This window comes from Bos taurus, chromosome 7 (genome assembly GCF_002263795.3).
Source record: "Bos taurus isolate L1 Dominette 01449 registration number 42190680 breed Hereford chromosome 7, ARS-UCD2.0, whole genome shotgun sequence".
NCBI lineage: Eukaryota > Metazoa > Chordata > Mammalia > Artiodactyla > Bovidae > Bos > Bos taurus.
In genome coordinates this window covers 60,409,857-60,429,191 of record NC_037334.1, presented here as the reverse complement: position 1 = coordinate 60,429,191, position 19,335 = coordinate 60,409,857, and the positions used below count along the sequence as shown (strand labels likewise).

General features: G+C 42.5%; 1 protein-coding gene across 6 annotated transcripts in view; it reads left to right on the top strand.

Moving 5' to 3' along the window:
• Nucleotides 1–19,335, top strand: part of SH3TC2 (SH3 domain and tetratricopeptide repeats 2) — a 54,675-nt gene that overhangs the window by 20,819 nt on the left and 14,521 nt on the right. For all 6 annotated transcript variants that reach the window (XR_009495293.1, XM_015472317.3, XM_002689285.6 and 3 more), the window contains 8 exons: nucleotides 673–816; nucleotides 2,435–2,636; nucleotides 3,399–3,472; nucleotides 5,305–5,500; nucleotides 12,219–12,352; nucleotides 15,179–15,220; nucleotides 15,345–17,042; nucleotides 17,152–17,332. Coding sequence is in view for 5 of the 6 variants with exons in the window: in XM_015472317.3 (XP_015327803.2) it covers nucleotides 673–816; nucleotides 2,435–2,636; nucleotides 3,399–3,472; nucleotides 5,305–5,500; nucleotides 12,219–12,352; nucleotides 15,179–15,220; nucleotides 15,345–17,042; nucleotides 17,152–17,332 (2,671 nt within the window). In the remaining variant the exon portion in view is untranslated. The remainder of the gene's footprint in view (nucleotides 1–672; nucleotides 817–2,434; nucleotides 2,637–3,398; nucleotides 3,473–5,304; nucleotides 5,501–12,218; nucleotides 12,353–15,178; nucleotides 15,221–15,344; nucleotides 17,043–17,151; nucleotides 17,333–19,335) is intronic.

Below are 19,335 nucleotides of genomic sequence, written 5' to 3'. Positions count from 1 at the left end.
TACAATGGAGAGTCAGAATGGAAAAAGACAGGTTTTGCATCTTATGAAAGTAAGGAAGTCTAGAGAAGAATCAAAATTTTAATACAAGTCATTTAAATTTATAGGAATGTTTAAAATACTATCCATTATCATTACAGTTTTGCAATTTGCATAGTTTTTAGTCTGGTTTTTACAAGTGAGATCTTACTGGGCATGAGGTAAGGGGAAGGTTAGAGGAATGTTAAAGTAAATCCTGACTCATTTATGGATCATAGAGAATCTCCCTGGCCACTGCATCATCAGGGATATAAGAATTTGGATTTGATCAGGAGAACTTTAAGGGGGAACCAGGAACCCCCAGAGTCAACATTGTAATCTTGGAGATTCCTCTATGTGTATATTATAGAAAGGTAGTTTCGTTTGATAATCTCATTCTGCGTTTATGGAGACTCATAATATGTTGAAAATAAACATGATTTAAAAATGATTTGTACTTCCAAACAGATGCTGAGAAGAACTAATTAGTTTTAGAAAATTTCTAGCTACCTCTCTATGCTCTTCTAATTCCAGTTAAATGTAGTCAGGTTAGGGATGAAAGTCTGGGGGAGAAATTCAAGTGGGAAATTGCTCACCCTAATGCTCAGCTAATGGCAGGAATCATGTTGTTGAGGAATCCTGTTGGGCTTGACTTAGGCTATGTATCTACATGTCTGGAGCATCTCCTTTTTGACCACAAGTACTGGCTCAACTGCCGACTGGTTGAGGATACAGAGATCCACGTGTCAATAGATGATAAACACCTGGAAACTATATACCTGGGACTCCTGATCCAGGAAGGTGAGTATGGTGTAGGGGTGGGAATGAGGGTCTTATCTGGATATTTGTTATCAGAGTCCTTGCAATAGGATACAGAGGGAAGCAAAAAACCATTCAAACATGAAAATATTCACAAACGAACCCACCTGTTATAGTGTTATTTCAAGCGTCTCAGTTTAACATCAATATCACATGAATAGCTCTGTTGGCCAGCCTCACTGATTGTCTGATGTTGGAACCACTTGAGAATTTTTAAGAAGATGTCCATGTCAGGGCTCCACTGGGGTCAGTTTATCTCCAGAGATGGGGGTCAGGCTTTGATATTTTTCAAAAGTTGCAGATTATTCTAATGTGCACCCAAAATTAAAGAACCACTCTTACAAAAGTTGCATAATTTCATGAGATTGAAGAAAGTGATGTTGGAAAACTTCTTGGAACATCCACTAATCTGTTTACAAGGAAGGATCAATCCAGGCTGCAACCAACTGTTTAACAACTGAGGACATCATAGTGAAAGAGTCAATTCCTAGGCAGAAGTCCAGGGTCCCCAAGGAGGAGATAGGGGTCTGGGGCTCTCGAAGTGAAGATAGGGGTCTGGAATTCTCAAGGAGGAGGAAAGGACAAGCTTTTTTGTCTACATTCCTTAGTCTTAGTCAACTACACAACTCAGTTTAAACTCTGTACTAGGGATTATACTTTCATGCATTGGAGAAGGAAATGGCAACCCATTCCAGTGTTCTTGCCTGGAGAATCCCAGGGACGGGGGAGCCTGGTGGGCTGCCGTCTACGGGGTTGCACAGAGTCGGACACGATTGAAGCGACTTAGCAGCAGCAGCAGCAGCAGCAGCAGGGATTATACAACAACAATGTATACTGCTTGAGGACAGTTTCTCCTTCCTGAAAACCTTCTGACTAATCCTGTAAGATTAGTGACAGGGGGGTACTCTTTCTGCCCTCTTCTGATGTCTATGTCAGAAGCTTTCTCTTTTATACTATAATAAAATTTTATTACACAAAAGCTCTAAGCGATCAAGCCTCATCTCTGGCCCCAGATTGAATTCTTCTCCTCCGAAGGCCAAGAATCCTGGCGTCTTTCGTGGTTCAGCAATAACCTTTCAATAGACACAGTGAAAGAGCCAGATTTCTGTAGAATATTTTGCAGAATAATTCTCTTTCTGATTGTATCACATGAATCATACATGAAAGAAAAACTTTCATACTGTACAACTATGAAATTTAGTTGGAGAAATTATATTCACCCAAATCAACTTAATTTATTCTTTTTTGATCTTAAGATTAAGCATGAGGTTGCAATTATAACTGAAGTTCTCTTAAATATATTTTCACTAACTTTGTTTCATATTTTCTCAAGGTTAAGTCCCAATTAAACCTCATTCTTGAGAATTATTTGGAATTTTTGGTGCCTATTTTAAGTGAATTCCCTCTCAGTTTTTTTTTTTTTTTTGAACCTGGTACCAGTTTCCTGGGGTCACAAAGACCTCCTGTAGCACCTCTCCCTGGACTGTGTACTTTATTTTCAGGAAGAAAAGTATTTGGGCTCTGATGGAAATATACATAGTGGATACTCCCTTTTCACTGCCTGCTACTCCTTGGAAAGAGCTTTTCTCATTATCTACAGGTCACTTCTTCTGCAGAGCCATGTGTTCTGTGGCTCAGCCAGCTGAGAAGGAAGGGGAGTATTTGACACTTTGCAAGAATGAGTTAATCTCGGTGAAGATGGCTGAAGGCGAGTCTGAGTGGGAAGCTGTGTCCTTGGTGACAGGTCAGCGGGGCCTGGTGCCAGTGTCAGCCTTGGAACCCCTGCTTCTCCCTTTCCACCAGTGAGTAGCCACTCAAATCCTGGGAGAGCACACTGAAGTCTGCACAGAACAGACTAGGCACATTTGTAGATATGGACATGCATGGTGCCAGGGAGGGAACAAACCTGGATGTTTTTTATCTTTTTTGTTTTTTTTAACAGTCAAGATTTGCACAATTAGATGAAATAGAGAAAACCCAAAATTTCAAATGGATGTTGCATCAAAGAATAAATACACTGCCTGATCTCCAATACGGTGTTTGTGGGGACTGGGGACCATTTGTACCAGAGTCACTTGGAGATTTTACTACAAGTTTACACCCCTGGTCTTTCTCAGTCTCTCTTGGGGTTGGATCCAAAAATCTTCAATTTATGTAAGCTCCCCTTAAATATCAGGGGATGTTTTTCACACTAAAGTCTGAGAATCCTTGCTGGGAGGAAGTATAAATTCCAGCAGAGTGACAATAAACATGATTCCAGGTCATGGGCCCTGTGTGTCAGAGAGTCTGACAGTAGAATGGAGTGGGATCCTTTGTTAGTTATTTAACTGGCAAACGAATTGCTGAGCTAGAAAATACCCTAGGCCTGTTAAGCTTCCCTCTTTTTCATAATGCTTGATAAAAAGTAAGTTCTCAATGAATGTTTGCCACTATTAAAATTAGAGTAATCTAAATGACAATAATACTTATCATTATTACCATCATTGTTATTTTAATGAATTATTCTGTTCACTTTTCAAATTTTTTGAAATCCATGTTTGCAAACACTGTGTTTCCATTTGCAGGTGGTTCCTAAAGAATTATCCAGGAAACTGTGGCCTTTCCAGGAAGAGGGATTGGACAGGCTCCTATCAGATTGGTATGGCTGAGTTGAAGACAGTATTAGTAGGGAGATAATATTGCTCTGCCTCCTACTTTATCCACAGATTTGGAGTCAGTTGATGTGAATTCCTGTCTTATCTCTGCTGTTGACTCCATTTGGGGAAGTCAATTATACCATCTGTAGACATGGGTTCCCTTGCCTGTGAAGTGAGAGGTCTCAGATCAGGGCTATACTGTAGCTATAAATGCTTCCAAGGGCAGGCAGAACACACAGATGCATGGAGGGCCTGAATGGAAGATGATGTTAGGAAACGGTGGGGACCATAGGGTTTTAAAAATATGTGGGTGAAAAAGAAGCCCCATGTAGGCCAGATGTGGTCTGCAGCTGCCTGCTTTCAATCTCTAGTCAAAATGTTTTCTAATTTCCTTTAGAATTTTGTGCTTAGGAAGATTAAGAATGCTTGACACATAGTGGGTGCTCAGTAAATATTTGTTGAATAATGAAATACATGCATACATATATGTGCATAAATATACACATACGTTTTAGTTAATCTCTCTATGTATGTGTGGGTATATATGGGCTTCTCAGGTGGCTCAGAAATAAATAATCCACCTGCCAATGCAGGAGACACAAGAGACATGGGTTCGATCCCTGGGTTGGGAAGATTCCCTGGAGAAGGAAATGGCAGCCCACTCCAGTATTCTTGCCTGGAGAATCCCATGGACAGAGGAGCCTGGTGGGCTACAGTCCATAGGTTCACAAAGAGTTGGACTTGACTGAGCATACATGCGATGCACATACTTATATATACATATACACACATAAATATATACACACACACATATATATACATAAACACATACATATATATCTGTAAGTATATTTATATCTACTAGATAATAAAATTTAATGTTTTCATCTTCATCCCTGGAGCTGCCTTACCACACCTAGCACAAAGTGCAATTTTTAAAGTTCTGAGCTCAAATAACACTTAAAAATATACAGAGGGAATTATCAGATCCAGACAGTAGATCTAATCAATAATCGACCATAAACAAGATTTTTATCTATCTGAGGCAGTATGGTCTTGTAGTTAGGAACATGGGGCTGTGAAGTATGTTCTGGGTTCAAATTCTAGCCCTACAACTTAAAACCAATGTGACCTCAGCCTATTCGTGATATGCCACAACTTCCTCAATAGCAAATGAGGTTACTGTAAAACCAACTTCAGATTTGTCATGGGAACTAAACTAAGTGACATCTATAAATCACTTAGTACAGTTTGTCACATTGTAAGTGTTTAACTCATGGTAGATACTATTAACCCCCAAAGCAGTGGGAACTTCTGATTTTGAAGACACAATCAACAGCTAGGGAGTTGGACAGTCATAATGGCCAAAGGAGCCAGAAAGAAGTGGAGAGATCCTACAGTGGTCCGCACCCTGGTCTGTAGATCTGTGCTAACCATGATGAAGTGTTTGCATGGTAATGGCAAATAAGACAAAGAAAGACAATATAGTGAGCTTTCCAGTTTTACACAAGCTGCCTTTATTCTGTTTTAAGAAATACCTAGTATTCTGAGATTATATTTCCTACATTTGTTAAAGTTTCTTTTATAAAACAATGGTAAAAGTAGATGATATTTCCTTTTTTGAATTTCCTAGATTGGCCAAATGAAAAGCCAGTTACCCTGGATCATTCCTGCCAATTTCTTTTTTTTTTTTTTTGAAGAGGGGGGAGAAATTTCACTGGTCCTTAAAGTTCTAAAGTCTTGGGAACACTTCATTTCATATTACATTGGAAGCTAGTGAGTGGCTCAGCTGTTTCTGCCTTATTTGGTTGACCTGTGTGCTGTTTTCCCACAGGCAGAGGAAAATGTAAGGCCTGGAAGGAATATGAGAGGGAAGAAAAGGACGAGCTGAATTTCCACCAGGGAGAAAGCATTGAGATCATCGGCTTTGTCATTCCTGGGCTTCAGTGGTTCATTGGGAAGTCAGCGCTCTCAGGAGAAGTGGGCTTTGTGCCCACCAGGATCATAGATCCTGATTCTTATTCCCCAGTGTAAGTATGACAGATAGACCGTCTGGGATGTGCTGGAGCAGGGCCACTTTCCCCAGTGGTCCTGTCCCATTCTGTGCAGGTTGCAGATGAGCTTCAGGGCTTCCTAGTAACACAAAGCTATAAGAGCACATTCTGACAACCTAGACAACATGAAGAGTGATAGGAAGGGAAAGATGAGTGACCATGACAGGAGTCAGTTCATTTCAGCAGATGGTCATTGAGGCTTTCCTCTGTGCAAGGAGAGAAGCACAACCCTCCAAACTCAAGGCCCACTTTTAGACCTTCCCATCCAATCAAGGGGCCCCATCAAGGGAGTGCATGCACAGGGACCTGTAGACTACTACTTAGTAAATGGAGGGTTCCCTCTCACGTAGGTCTATCTGCTGAAAGTTCAGTGTGGGAAGTCAGTGTTGGCCAGGATGACAGAGTGCCTCTTTTACTGTTTCCTGCCTTAAATCCAAAAGGCTTGGTTCTGAGGCACAGAGCTACCATGTGACCAGTCAGCAGTAGGTGGCAAGGCTGCTCCAGCCACCCTGTCATAGAGTCCTAGAATACCTCCAAGTCTCTCTGGGTGAGCGTCTTGCACTGGGATAGGAAATAGTGAAAAGCCTGGGTCCAGGAAGTACTAGAGGAAACACCGAGTAGGTGGCTAAACTTGAGACACTGTAGCCCTCCACGTGGGGAAAACATGGCCCAAGCAATGCCTTAGGCTCTGAACACTCAGACTGGAACTCCTTCCCTCACTGAAAGAGCCACTAAGGAGAGTGAGCCAAGAACAAGCTTTTTCCTTTGTAGGGAGAGGGGAGAGAAGGTAATTTTCCCTACACAAACGTGTGGGAACCCAGGTACCTCTATAAGAGGAATGAAATGCCAATGTAAATGCTCTGTAAATGGGAAGAACCATTTACAGAGCAGAAGAAGAAAGAATGTAGTGAAGGAGACAACTAAGAAGGAGGAACTACTAGCCATGTGGGAGATTGGGGGATGCTTAACACTGTGAAAGGGCTTTGAGACTGACCATTGAGAAGTCACTGGTCATGAGGAGGTCACTGGTCATTGGAAAGTAGCATAGCTCAGTAATAAAGAGTTTCAGAGCCAGATTTCCTGATAGGCATTTATAGCCACAGGAGCACATCCGGTGTCTCCATTAGCTTACCAGTGGGTGACTTCAGATATGTTAATTTGTCTCTCTAAGCTTTAGTTTTCTCATCTGCAAAATACATAGTGTTAGTATTTGCCCATAAGATTGTCTTGAGTTGAAATGAGCTACATGTAAATCCCTTAGAATGGTGTCTGGCATAGTGTGTGTGAGGGTGTGTGTGTGTGTATTATGATGAATATGCATTAACTCTTATTATTGCTGTTACTGTTGTGGGTGGTAATCTTTGAGAGGCCATTAAATAGGCTATTGAAGGTAGGTGTCAGATTTCATCAATTATATTGGACTTCTGTACCTCATACTATGGGCTTCCCTGGCGGATCAGCAGTAAAGAATCTGCTTGTCAATGCAGGAAACACAGGTTCAATGCCTGGGTCAGGAGGGAAGCTCCCCCAGAGAAGGAAATAGCAACCCACTCCAGTAGCCTGGCAGGCTACAGTCCATGGGATTGCAAAAGAGTCAGACATGACTTAACAACTAAACAACAACCTCATACTATGCCTCAAATGACAATAACCCAGATTAATTAACATAAATTAATCTGATCATCACATTTTAGCTGGCTTAGTTGCACAGGACACACTCATCCTGCAGATATCATCCCCTGTATCACAGAGGTGGTAGGACACCTTCTCTTTACTTGCACAGAGTCACCTGTTGGCCTCTACCTGGTCACCTGTGGGACCCCATTTACCAAAGATTGCACATTTGGTAGGGAAGGAAGGGGAGAGTGGACAGGAAACAGAGAAGGGTGGCAGAGGGAGAGGGGAGGGGCGCTTGTTCATTACACACCTCCAAAGCACTCTCTAGATTACAGACACTCTCAAAACACAGCAATTGGATGAAAACCCCACAAACAACCTGCCTCCTGAAGCAGCCATGGTGTGGACTAGGAACCAGCCATCCCTGTGTGCTGTGCTGTCCCTGTGATCAGGCCACTGGGTGTCACTCTTAGTCTGTGTTTGTTTGGGATCAGGTCTCTGAAGATGGCCTAGCATTTGCTGAAGTCTCCATCCTCTCCTCTCAGCTTCTCTCCCTTTGATGGTTTTTTACTCTCTGAAGTGTTACTACAACATATGTATGTATGTATGCATGCATGCATATATTTTTTGATTTAACCAAATTGGCTGTGCATTGACAATGAAATTTCTCAGAAGCTGTTTTCTGAGTCAGATTTAGGTCATGCCTCTGACACATGGGAATGGGATCTTGCTTATCCATGGAAGCAAATTTTTGTGGGTTTCTTTTTTTATAGCTCAGGTTCAACATCAGCTACCTAGTTTCACAGCAACAGTAGCTGGAAAACCTGTTCTTAAACCTTGGGCAGGTCTGTCTGAATAGACAGTCTGTGTTTGACAAGAGTGACTTTAAAGACTATCACCCTTTTGAGAGTGACAGAAGGCCACATTTGTCCTCTTTTTGTTTTTAAGCATATAATGTGTTTGAGTTTGTGTGTGTTTTAAGTGAAAAAAAAAAGTCTTTAGATATAATTGAAGATGCCTTTTTACCCCCTCATACTTCCATTCTCTGATCCTGAGTCCATCCTATAGGCCAACACTGTTTGAAATTTCTAGTCTTTATTCTGATACATTTAAAAAATTGACATTTGTTTATAAATGAAAATACTATGGTTTTGTGTATTAAAATTTTATATAAATGTTTTTTTCTACAACTGGCATTTTCTGCAATTGACATTGTAAATTTAAGATTTATTCATGTTGTAAAAGATATAGCTCATTTTCATAAAGTGTTACTTACAAGAAATTTATATACTCAAATGCCTACATTTAAAAATAAACAAGATTGAAAGATTAATGTACTTGAAACCAGATATAAGAGAATAGGAGAAAAGCCAATATTTCATGGTATTAAATGTTAAAAAATTTCTTTGTTAATCCCCTCTTTTATTCTTATTGTTTATCTGTGTCTTCTTTATAATTCCATTTCTTGTGGCATCTATTTTTGTTGATGAGAAGTTTGCTGTTTCATAACCATTTCTTTGCAGTAGGTAGCTTTTATCTCGCTGTTTTTGTTAAGGTTTTGTTTTGTTATTGATGTTTTGCAATTGTACCGTAATATATCTAGCTTTGATATATCCTATTATTTATAGCAAATTGTCCGCTTCCTTCTCCATCATGTACACCTCTAGGTAGATATTTCAGTGGAGATCTGTGAGTTGGTAAATGCTTTCCATCTCTTTAAGATACTTAAAATATACTCTTGAATGATCATTTACATAGGTGTAGAATAATATCTTCAAAGTGTAGAGTGAAAATTAATTATTAATATAAAATTTCAAATCCATTTTGCCAGAGTTTTGTCAATCTTATTAGTCTTTTCCGAAAACCATTTTTTCTTTTGCTGACCATCTTTATTGTTTGTTTCCTATTTCATTAATTTCATATTTACCTTTCTAATTTTTCTACTTTGCTTTTATTTCATTAATTTATGTTCCTATCCTTTATATTTAACTCTTTTATTCCATGAGTTGAATAATTAATTGATAATTGAACCCAGAAAGAATGATTAGGAGAAATAGAAAATCCAAAAAGACTTATAACCTTAATGAAATGGAAATCATGTTTAAATTGTATTATTTTTATTTATTTTGCTTAGGACTTGGTGTGCTTCTTCAATCTGAAGACTCATGTCTTTCTTCAATTCTGGAAAATGCTCAGTCATTCTTCCTTTGAATATTGCCTGTCTCTCATTCTCTTTAGTTTCTCTTCTGGAATTCCTGTTAGAGGTATGTTGGACTTGTCATTCTATCCTCAATCTTGCTTAATCAGTTCCTTTATATTTTTCATCTTTTATCATGCTAGGCTACATTCTGGATGATTTCCTCAGAACATCCTTCAGTTTCACCAATTTTCTTCTCTGTTGTGACTAAACCTGTTGTTTAACTTTACTCATATGGTCCCAAATGTCCATGCTTTTATTTTCACTTCTAAAATTCGTATTTTACTATTTTTCACATATTCTGTTTCTGCTTTTATAGTCCCATATTTTCATTGTAGCTTCTATTCATTCTTTTTATTTCATTATTTTAACCATGCTTATTATAAATTATCTTCAGATTACTGTTAGTTCTATTGTAGTGTTGATCTACCCATTTGTGCATTTGCTGACTCTCTGTGTCAATAATTCATTTTCTTGTGTGGTTTGTATTTTCAGTTATGTGAATGAACTTTCAACATTTTAAAAGGTGGTCTTTGCCTGAAGCCTTGACTACAGAAAGCATTCCAGCAGAGCAGTTTTGGCCTTTGCTTTCCCTGGAAACTTAGAAACTCAGTGGTTCAGATCTGGTTCTCTGATAGGGTACTACATTGATCAGTGTAAATTCATATCCCACACCTTGTAATAGTGTAAGCCTAGGTGTCTTATTTTTTCCAGGAACTCAGACAGACAGAAAGCATGTTCTTGGCAGGTTATGAGAAGTTTCCAATCTCCTTTTATAGAAGTTGCAGCACTTCTAGATTTTAGGCCATAGGGAACACAAAGCTATTTTGGGAGCTCCATTCAGCTTCCCTGCTTCACACAGGTCCAAAGTCACATTCTGTCCCTAAGTGGTATTAGCAGGTCAGCCCCACCTCTGAGGGCCAATGTCCCAGCTGAGAACCACCAGCATCTCTGGACCATCTACTCTAACTTACCAACTTGGCTTTGGTTTCTCCTTTTGTTTCTGGTTCCTAGGAATTTCCCTTTTTCTCTTTAAAGTTAAATACTATATTAAAATGTTTATCAGATTTTATCCATGCTTTGTCTATGTATATGGTGGCAAGTAGCCCTGTGCTTCAGCCTGTTGTATTTCTAGAAGCCCTACCACACTCCTTCTAAGGATCTCCATGCCGGCAAGCCCTAATGTAATTTGTCAAGCTTCTTGGACTCTCTCTAAGTATCTGGGACTCAGGGCATTAGCATATTAGCCATAGGCAATGGACACAGAGGCAGAAGACCTCAGCTTTGATCTCAGCTTTACCACTTTCCAGCTGTGTAATTTTGAGCATGTCACTAAACCTTTCTGAATCTTCATCTACAAATATGAATAAAAATATCTACATCATAGGATTGTTATGAAGAGTAAATGAAATAGTAAATTAAGGAATGGGATCATATCATTCTTTTTATCTCAAATAAGTTTAGATGTAGAATTCAATTACATGCTCTTTTAAGGATTGAATATCTTAAACTTCCGGGGAGAATCTGGAGGTCAAGCCAGAGAGATAGGGGTTCCATAAGACAGGGAGGCTTGGCGTACTGCAGCCTAGGGGGTTGCAGAGTCGGACACAACTAAGCAACTGAACTGACTGACTTAAGTATTTTGTCAAGAGCTATAGATGTCAAGACAAGCTTTAGTGCCAGTTCTGCCTCTAATCAGAGTTATGACCTTGAGCAGTTCACATTAATGGCTAGTTTTCTCAACCAGAAAACAGCCACTAAAGTGGCTGACTTTCAAACTGCATTTACCTGAGCTATGGAGACAATGGGTAAGTGGCAGACCATGGCACTACATCCCAGCCCCTCCCTTAACCATGCTTGAAGTAAAGAAGCTCCTCTTACATCCTGCTTTACGGTTACCTAAGCACAGACTTTATTTTTTTGTACCTCAGTCTCTTCCTCTGTAAAAAAGGGAATAAGAATAGTATATGCATCATAGGGCAACTGCATGCATTAAATGAGTATCTGATTCATAATAAACAGCCCCCACAAAGTATTAGCTGGTATTAACACTTAGGCTTCCAAGTTATTTTTTTTTAAAGCTGGATTCTGAAGTTAAAAATATATTGGGAACAAAGAGATATTTATTAAATGTTGTCTATATGGATACTGGACTGAATACTTTCCAAGGCACTTCTAGTTTTCATGTTCTTTGATTTATGACAGGTATCTAGCTGACAAATTGGTTTTAACAATTAGTTTATACAGTAAAGTGAATATACAGAGCTCTATTATTTATAATCATTTCTTCTAGCCCCCTGGCCTTCCTTCTACCCACTTCCCATGCCTTAGCCTTCTTTCCCTCTCTTAATGGTGCATAACACTGTTGTGCTGTGTCATGGAATCTGATGTCAATATCAGCTGTGAAGGGTTTCTTCTGACTATAGTCAAGCTTTGTCCTTTGTTCCTCTAAATTGTGTCATCAGTCCTGAGTGTTTTCTTGAAATAATCTGTCAAAGAAACATCTTTTAATGGTCCTTTTCCAACCCTTGCATTTAGGACAGCCAGTTCCTATTTCTTTCCTTAGAAATGGTCACCATGTGGTCTCACAGAATGGGTAGGGATTGAAGGAAGGGGTTTTGTTTTTCTTGAGAGATGGAGATTTAATTGGAGGGTTGTTTTCATGTGCCACTTCTTCAGCCACCACATAGGTCGGTTCTGCACAGATGAGGTGCCTCCAGCTCTTCTTTGATGTATAAATAAGAGCATTATACAGATTTCAGCTCTGACTGTGTAGGTTGATGGCTTCTCTGTGTCCTTCACTGCATTCTAGGGTGAAGAGAGGAGGTCGTGTCTGAAACCTTGCACTGATCTGTGTCCATGTCTTTTGCCTCAACACAGGAGCAAGAACTCTGCCTTTTTCAGTGATGAGGAAAAATGCTCTCTGGGGTTCCTGGGAAGTGACAGGAAAGCTGAGTGTGTCAGCTTCCTCCGCACACTTGCTCAGACTGACATAACATCTGTCTACCAGCTTAGTGAGTATTTGCTTCTCAACTGCCCCCTCCCTGCCCTGAGAAAGCCCAAACTCCTCAAGATTAAGGAATTGTTCCTAACCAAAAAGTACAGTATCTCTAAAGTCTAATCACATGCATGTATGTGGGGCTGTGATCACAGTTCAGTTGATGACCTGGGTCATATTTGATTAGCAGCATTTTCACTTTGGATTTCAGATGATTCTAAAGTCACAAGGGACTTGGTGCCTAAAAACTATGAGATGTAATGAAATCAATTCAACTATACAATGGGAGGCTGGCCATATTGAACCTTCCATTCTAAACTGGAGAAGAAAACTTCCTGGGTTGTGGCTGAGGGTCTTCCTCCTAGGGCTGAAGTAGGTCTGGCCCCACAATAATAAAGGTGGGGCCATAGAACATTATAGCTGGAAAGACCCTAAGAAATGACTTCTCTCATTTTATAGATTAGGAAGCTGAGGCCCAAGTGAATTAGTGCCTGAACCAGGATAAGAACTGCCCTCCCCTGTCCTCTAGTCAGGACAATTCCTACTTCACCACATTGCCCCTGACACAAAATGACTTTGGACTGTTGGATATGTCAGCCTTGGGTGAGTGAGGTGCCTCAGTACTTAGCACAGTTTCAGTGGTGTCTGAATGACTAACTGAGTGAATGAATGACACTCCTTTCCCTTACTTTGTGAGGGGTCCCCTGCTCTGTGTCAAGAAGTGCTTCATCCAATGACAGGGTTTGAGGAAGGAGTCCTGTTTCTCCTATCTCTTCAGTGATGGGGATGCTGTGTCCACTCCTTTGTGGCCACATTAGATGGCACACATTTCATGGGTATGGCCAGAGATTCTGCAGAAAGACTCACAGGCTAGCCTCTGGAGCAGAAGTGGGAGTTAGAAACTTTCTCCAGGCACAGGAACATTTGTGATTAGCACCTTGCCCAGGTATCAGCACTAGCCCTGGCAGCACTTTCTTACTACAGGCAGATCACACTGCTGCACCAAGCTGAACCAGGAAGCTGAAGTTATGAATGTAGCCTGGTAGTTTGGAGCCAAGGTCTGAAAATCAAGGATTAAGGGCCTGCTTTGGAGGTAGGGGTGGTTGCAGACTTGGATCCAGGGTATCTGCCAACTGTTGACCCAGTGGTTGAGGGAAATCCAGGGACAGGTCTCAGGCAGCCCATTAGCTCTTATCTACAGACCAAGGGTGCATCTCTGCTGGGTGGCGGGCTGCACTTCATGGCTTCACAGGTTGTCCCTGGCACCAGGGCAACCAGCAGAAGGGGCATCCTGTCGGTAAATTCCAACTCCCCCAAGGCCTATGCCCTGTAATTCTTTCTCTGAGAGGAAGCATTTAAAAAAATTCCTGCATTATTTGTGTTCTTGGGGGTCCTGGCCTAAAGAGAAATGGTTGCAGTAGGGCAGGCACGTGTCCCACAACATCAGTGAGGGACAGGTGCAGGAACCCAGAGTCCAGATCTCTAGCTCTGCTGTGTTTGGCTGTAGGACCTTTGGGGGTTGCAGATATCAAGTACCTTCAATGACACTCACAGAAGAAACCCTCTCCTGAGAATAGCAAGTGGAGGCTTCACTTGGTGAGGGGCCTGCTACCCTCAAAGTTCACTGGAGAGCTCAGAGTAGGGGCACGGGTGGCTGGCTATTGCTTCTTTGCCAGGAAGAGGTAGAATCTTTTTTCTAGCAGCCCCTGTTCTATGGAGCACAAACCTGGCCTTCACCTCCACAAGCTCCACTGTGGCTACTTTGGCCAAGGGGGTCAACTTCTTTGCTGCCAACCCCAAGGTCATCTTTTTGGTTCTCACCTTATCTTATTTCACTTTTGCTCACTTTTGAACACGGTGAAATGTGTTCACTTTTGTTATCTTGTTCACTTTTGTTCACTTATCTTGTTTCACTTATGTCACTTTTGTTAGATGGCTGCACCATAAACCACCCTGGTCTCCATGACTCCTCTTTTCTCTGTGCCTTTCCAGTCTCCTGGATTGGCTCTCATCTGCCAGTAAAATGCTGATGTTTTCCCAGCTCATTCACAAATCTCCTATAACCACTCCTCCTCCACCTGCTTTGCTTTTCCCTGCAAATCCTTCTTTTGGGACTTTGAGACATTCTTTGTGACATAGTGTCAGTCACAAATCCATGTTTGCAAGTCTCCACTTTTCTCCTTGGCCACAGATCTATTTCATTCTCCGCTAAAGCTCCTTCAAGTACTACAAATTCAAAATGTCTAAAACTACTAGAGATTGTGCTTTCTCCCACCTCATCCCACCACAGTACTTCAGGGAACAAGACTTAGGAACCTCAGATGCTTCTTTACCTTCTTTTCTTAATTATTGACATTTGGTCACCTCATCCTATCAAATTTACAAAGCACATTGTGCACACTGAATCTGTCTGTTGAATGGGTGGATGACAGGAAGGAAGAAGGAAGGCTGTACACATGGAAATGAGAGGCAATGCCACATGCCAAGAGTGTGCTGCTCTGTCATAGACTCACTGAAAGATTTGGGCCTTAAGATTCCGTCATCACCCCTGCCCTGCATACTCACACCTCTTGGCATACAGCTCCTGTTTCTGTCTTTTCTTCTCTGACTCTGTTCTCATTTCTACCTCAGTTCTCAACTGTATGGTGAGTGGGTTAAACCAGATAATCTTTAGGTCCCTGCAGCACTGTGGTGAAGGGGAGATGCTGTTTTGTACTTTAGGGACGGCAGTTGGTCTGAAACACAAAGTTTCCAAGGGGCCACTGGTCCAGGGAACGCATGCAGGCATAGGCATGCTAGACCATTCTGACCTAACTCAGGTCTGTCCTTCATCTCTATCCAGGTGGGTTTGAATCCATCCAAAGTCTTCCGAACGATCTGAGCGGTGAGTAGAGATCATGCTGAACCAGACCTCCAGTCCTGTGGGACAGAATCTTGTCCTCTTGCCAAGAGCTGGCCACCATAGTTGCAGGTACTTAGTGTTGCTCAATTCTGCCCGTCCCTTACAGTGTCCCAGTCCGAAGGCTTCAAGGAGACCCGGCCTGGTGGAGCCTGGGAGGAGCATCAGGCCATGGGCTCCAGACAGTCCAGCAGCTCTGAGGACTCCAGTCTGGAGGAAGAGCTCCTTTCAGCTGCCTCAGACACCTATCATCTGCCAGAGCCTGATGACCTCGATGACCCAGAATTGCTCATGAACATGAACACTGGTCAGGAGGAGGAGGAGGCTGAGAACTTCGCCCCCATATTGGCTTTTCTGGATCATGAGGGTTATGCTGACCACTTTAAGAGCCTCTATGATTTTTCCTTCTCTTTCCTCACGTCTTCCTTTTATAGTTACTCTGAGGAGGACGAGCTCATGGCCTACCTGGAGGCCTCGAGGAAGTGGGCCAAGCGGAGCCACATGACCTGGGCCCACGCCCGGCTCTGCTTCCTCCTGGGTCGGTTAAGTGTCAGGAAGGTCAAACTCTCTCAGGCCAGGGTGTACTTTGAGGAGGCCATCCACATTCTCAATGGGGCATTTAAGGATCTGTCCTTGGTGGCTTCCCTGTACATCAATTTGGCGGCCATCTACCTGAGGCAGAGGCTGAGGCATAAAGGCTCATCCTTGCTGGAGAAGGCAGGTACCTTGTTGGCCTGCCTGCCTGACCGGGAGTATAGTGCCAAGAGCGAGCTGGATGTGGTGGCCTATGTGCTGAGACAGGGCATCGTGTCAGGCAGCTGCCCCCTGGAGGCCAGGGCCTGCTTTCTGGCCATCCGATTGCTCCTAAGCCTTGGCCGGCATGATGAGGTCCTGCCCTTCGCCGAGCGCCTGCAGCTCCTCTCTGGACACCCTCCCACCTCAGATGCTGCAGCCACCATCTTGAGTTTTCTCTATGACAAGAAATATCTGCCACACCTTGCAGTGGCTTCTGTCCGGCTGCGTGGAACTCCGAGTGTCCAAGGGATGGCCCTTCCAATTTGGCAGGTCCACCTGGTCCTGCAGAACACCACCAAGCTCCTTGGCATCTCCTCCCCAAGCTGGGGTGAAGTTTCTTCCCTGTCTTGCCCAGCACTCAGGCAGGCAGTGACTTCCTGTGAGGAACAGGCAGACTGGAGCACCCAGAGGGTCCTGTGTCTCATCCTGTCCAAAGTGTACCTCCAACACAGATCTCCTGATGGTGCCATCCACTACCTGAGCCAAGCTTTGATGCTAGGCCAGCTGCTGAGTGAGCAGGAAGCTTTTGAGTCTTCCCTCTGCTTGGCATGGGCCTATCTCTTATCCAGCCAGCCAAAGAAGGCTTTGGACATCCTTGAGCCATTCTTATACTCCCTGAAGGAGACAGAGAGTGTTATCCACAAAGGAGTGGTCTATAACCTCATGGGACTTGCACTTCAAGGTGAAGGCAGGGTGAACAGAGCAGCCAAGAGCTATCTTCGGGCCTTGAACAGAGCCCAGGAGGTAGGGGATGTGCGCAACCAGGCAGTGGCTTTGGCCAATCTTGGCCATCTGACCCTTAAGTCCTGGCCTCAGCAGCCGGCCAGGAACTATCTTCTACAGTCTGTGCAACTCTATTCTACACTCCAGGCCAGCATGGAGACAGACATGGAATTAGTACAGGTGCTTCTCTGGTTGGCTCAGGTCCAGGTATATGGACGCCAGCTGGCTAGTGGCCGCGTTTGTTATGAAATGGCATTGCTGTTTGGCTTAAGGCATCAACACCTGAAGAGTGAGTATGTCCTGTGCTGCTGAGATGCTTTAGAGAAAAGTGTTAGAGGACATTTTTTTCCTTTGTCCTGTCTCCAGTCATCTCATCCATGTTCCTGCTTTATGTTCAGGTCAGCTTCAGGTCACCAAATCCCTCTGCCATTTCTACAGCTCTGTGTCCCCAAACCCTGAGGCATGCATCACCTACCACGAGCACTGGCTGACACTGGCTCAGCAACTCAGAGACCGGGAGATGGAGGGGAGGCTGCTGGAGTCCCTTGGACAGCTCTATCGGAACCTAAATACATCCAGGTGAGTGCAGGCTCAAGGACTCTTCTAGAAACATCTTTCCTTCCTTAAGGAGAATCAGTATACTTTCCCTCACAAAGTTAAGTCCAGATGTACATGATGTGTTTGTGGCATCATGGAAAAGAACGTGGTCTTTGCAGCCAACACACATTGTAAACTCAGTGCCACCCATCACTTATTAGCTGTGTGACTTTGGGCAATTTTTACATTTGCCCATGCCTCCGCTTCCTCACACGGGACACTTGGACAGTGCCTGATAAGGCTCGATCATGTTGGCTGTGTTACAAGTAATTACCTGTGTGTCTCAATCCATCAGATGGATGTGGCTGACGATGCATAATTCAGAGAGGTGGCAATTACTATACTGAGGACCATGGAACCCTCAGGAGGTCTTCATTACCTGAGGACAGTTAGTATTAGAGAAAAGACACAAAGTAAATAAATGCACAGAAAGCAGGGGTATAAAATTTCACAGTAAAAAATTTTGATGGTAACTTATCTTTAAAATGAAACTGGAAATGATGAAACTAAGTTTATTTTCACTTTTTAATTAAGAAGCTAAGGTTATAACTGCAACTGTGCACTAAGTCATAGACTAAACATAACAAAAGAAGTGTTTGGTGATTGACTTTTCGGGACTCTCTTAGAAAGGCTCATTTTTCAAAAATATCCCAAAACATAACTGTTTTACCCAAAGGCTTTTTTTTTCACTCTTGATATTTAAATTATTCTCAAGTGAACTATCCTGCCATCTCTTGCTGATTTTCCTTTCTGTCTCTTCACTGATCAGATCTGCCTGATCCTCATTTGCCAGTGGCATGGCCTGCAACTCTGCTCTCTAACAAGCCTTTAATTGATTCCATTAAACTCTGCATGGTTTGTATTTAATTATATACTTTGCAATAGATTAGCATTGTAGCATTGTATTCATAATTATGAATGACTTCTGACATGGGGTAGAGATGATTGCTAGGGTTGAGCAAAGAGAAGTAATTGAGGAAAAGCTATTTAAATGATAATTTTTGCTTTTCTACGCAGTGTGGTAACCTTGGGCACCTGATAAATCAGACCACTAATAATCAGATAATGAAATCTTTCTTTGTCTTTCTTTCTCCCATTCTGTCTCCCTCTCCCTCATCTCTTCCCTCTCTCACAAGAATCAGGTATCCTCCAAATATCCCATTGTCTTTAGTCCCAGAAATGGAGTTTTGGATCATTGCAGGCTGTGAGGGGCCAGGAAGCCTGGCCCCAGCCCCACTTTGTTTCTGTTTAGAACACCTTAGGAATCTTTATAGTTTTGGAGCAGATCCAGAAGGTAGGCTTAAATTAACCTTAGAGATGAGATAGTCATGTATTCATGGTAACACATAGTGAGAATGGGCTTTGGGAAAGTTGACTTTTAAGGGACAGGAGTATGGGTGGCAAATATGTGTCAGGTTTATTGCCACCCTTCCCTGTGTGCAACTTCAATCTCAGATTAATTGCTGTGCAGTGATTAGTCACCGACCCAACTGCCATCCTTTCTTTGCTCACAGCCTTCCTCCTGCCTCCAGTTGTCAAAAACCACTGAAATTCTAAGTGAAAAGCCAAAGAAAAAGCCCTTGTTGCTGTCAACAGAGTGCAGAGGCCTTTCTTAAGGCAATATGAAGGACCACTGGATTTCTTAGGTGTGGGGAGTGATAGAGAGAAGAGAAGGTGTGGAGCTGGAGTTGCTCCAAGAAGTGTCTGGAAGTCACAGGCCACAGAGCAGTGAGAGAAGAGATCAAAACTGGATTAGGAGTCAGGAAACCTGAGCCTGCCATGAGCTTATAATGTGTCCTTAAATAAGCCATTTCTCTTCTTGGTTCCCCCATTTATAAGGTTAAATTGAATAAGGTGCCTTCTTGTTCTAAAATGTTAAGTCTAGGATGAGCCAGCTATGCTATGCTGACACTGGTAATGGCCGTGTTAGTATAAGAATTCCTGCTGCCTCCAAAGAGTCTTGAGTTTTGGAGGCAGATTCTTAA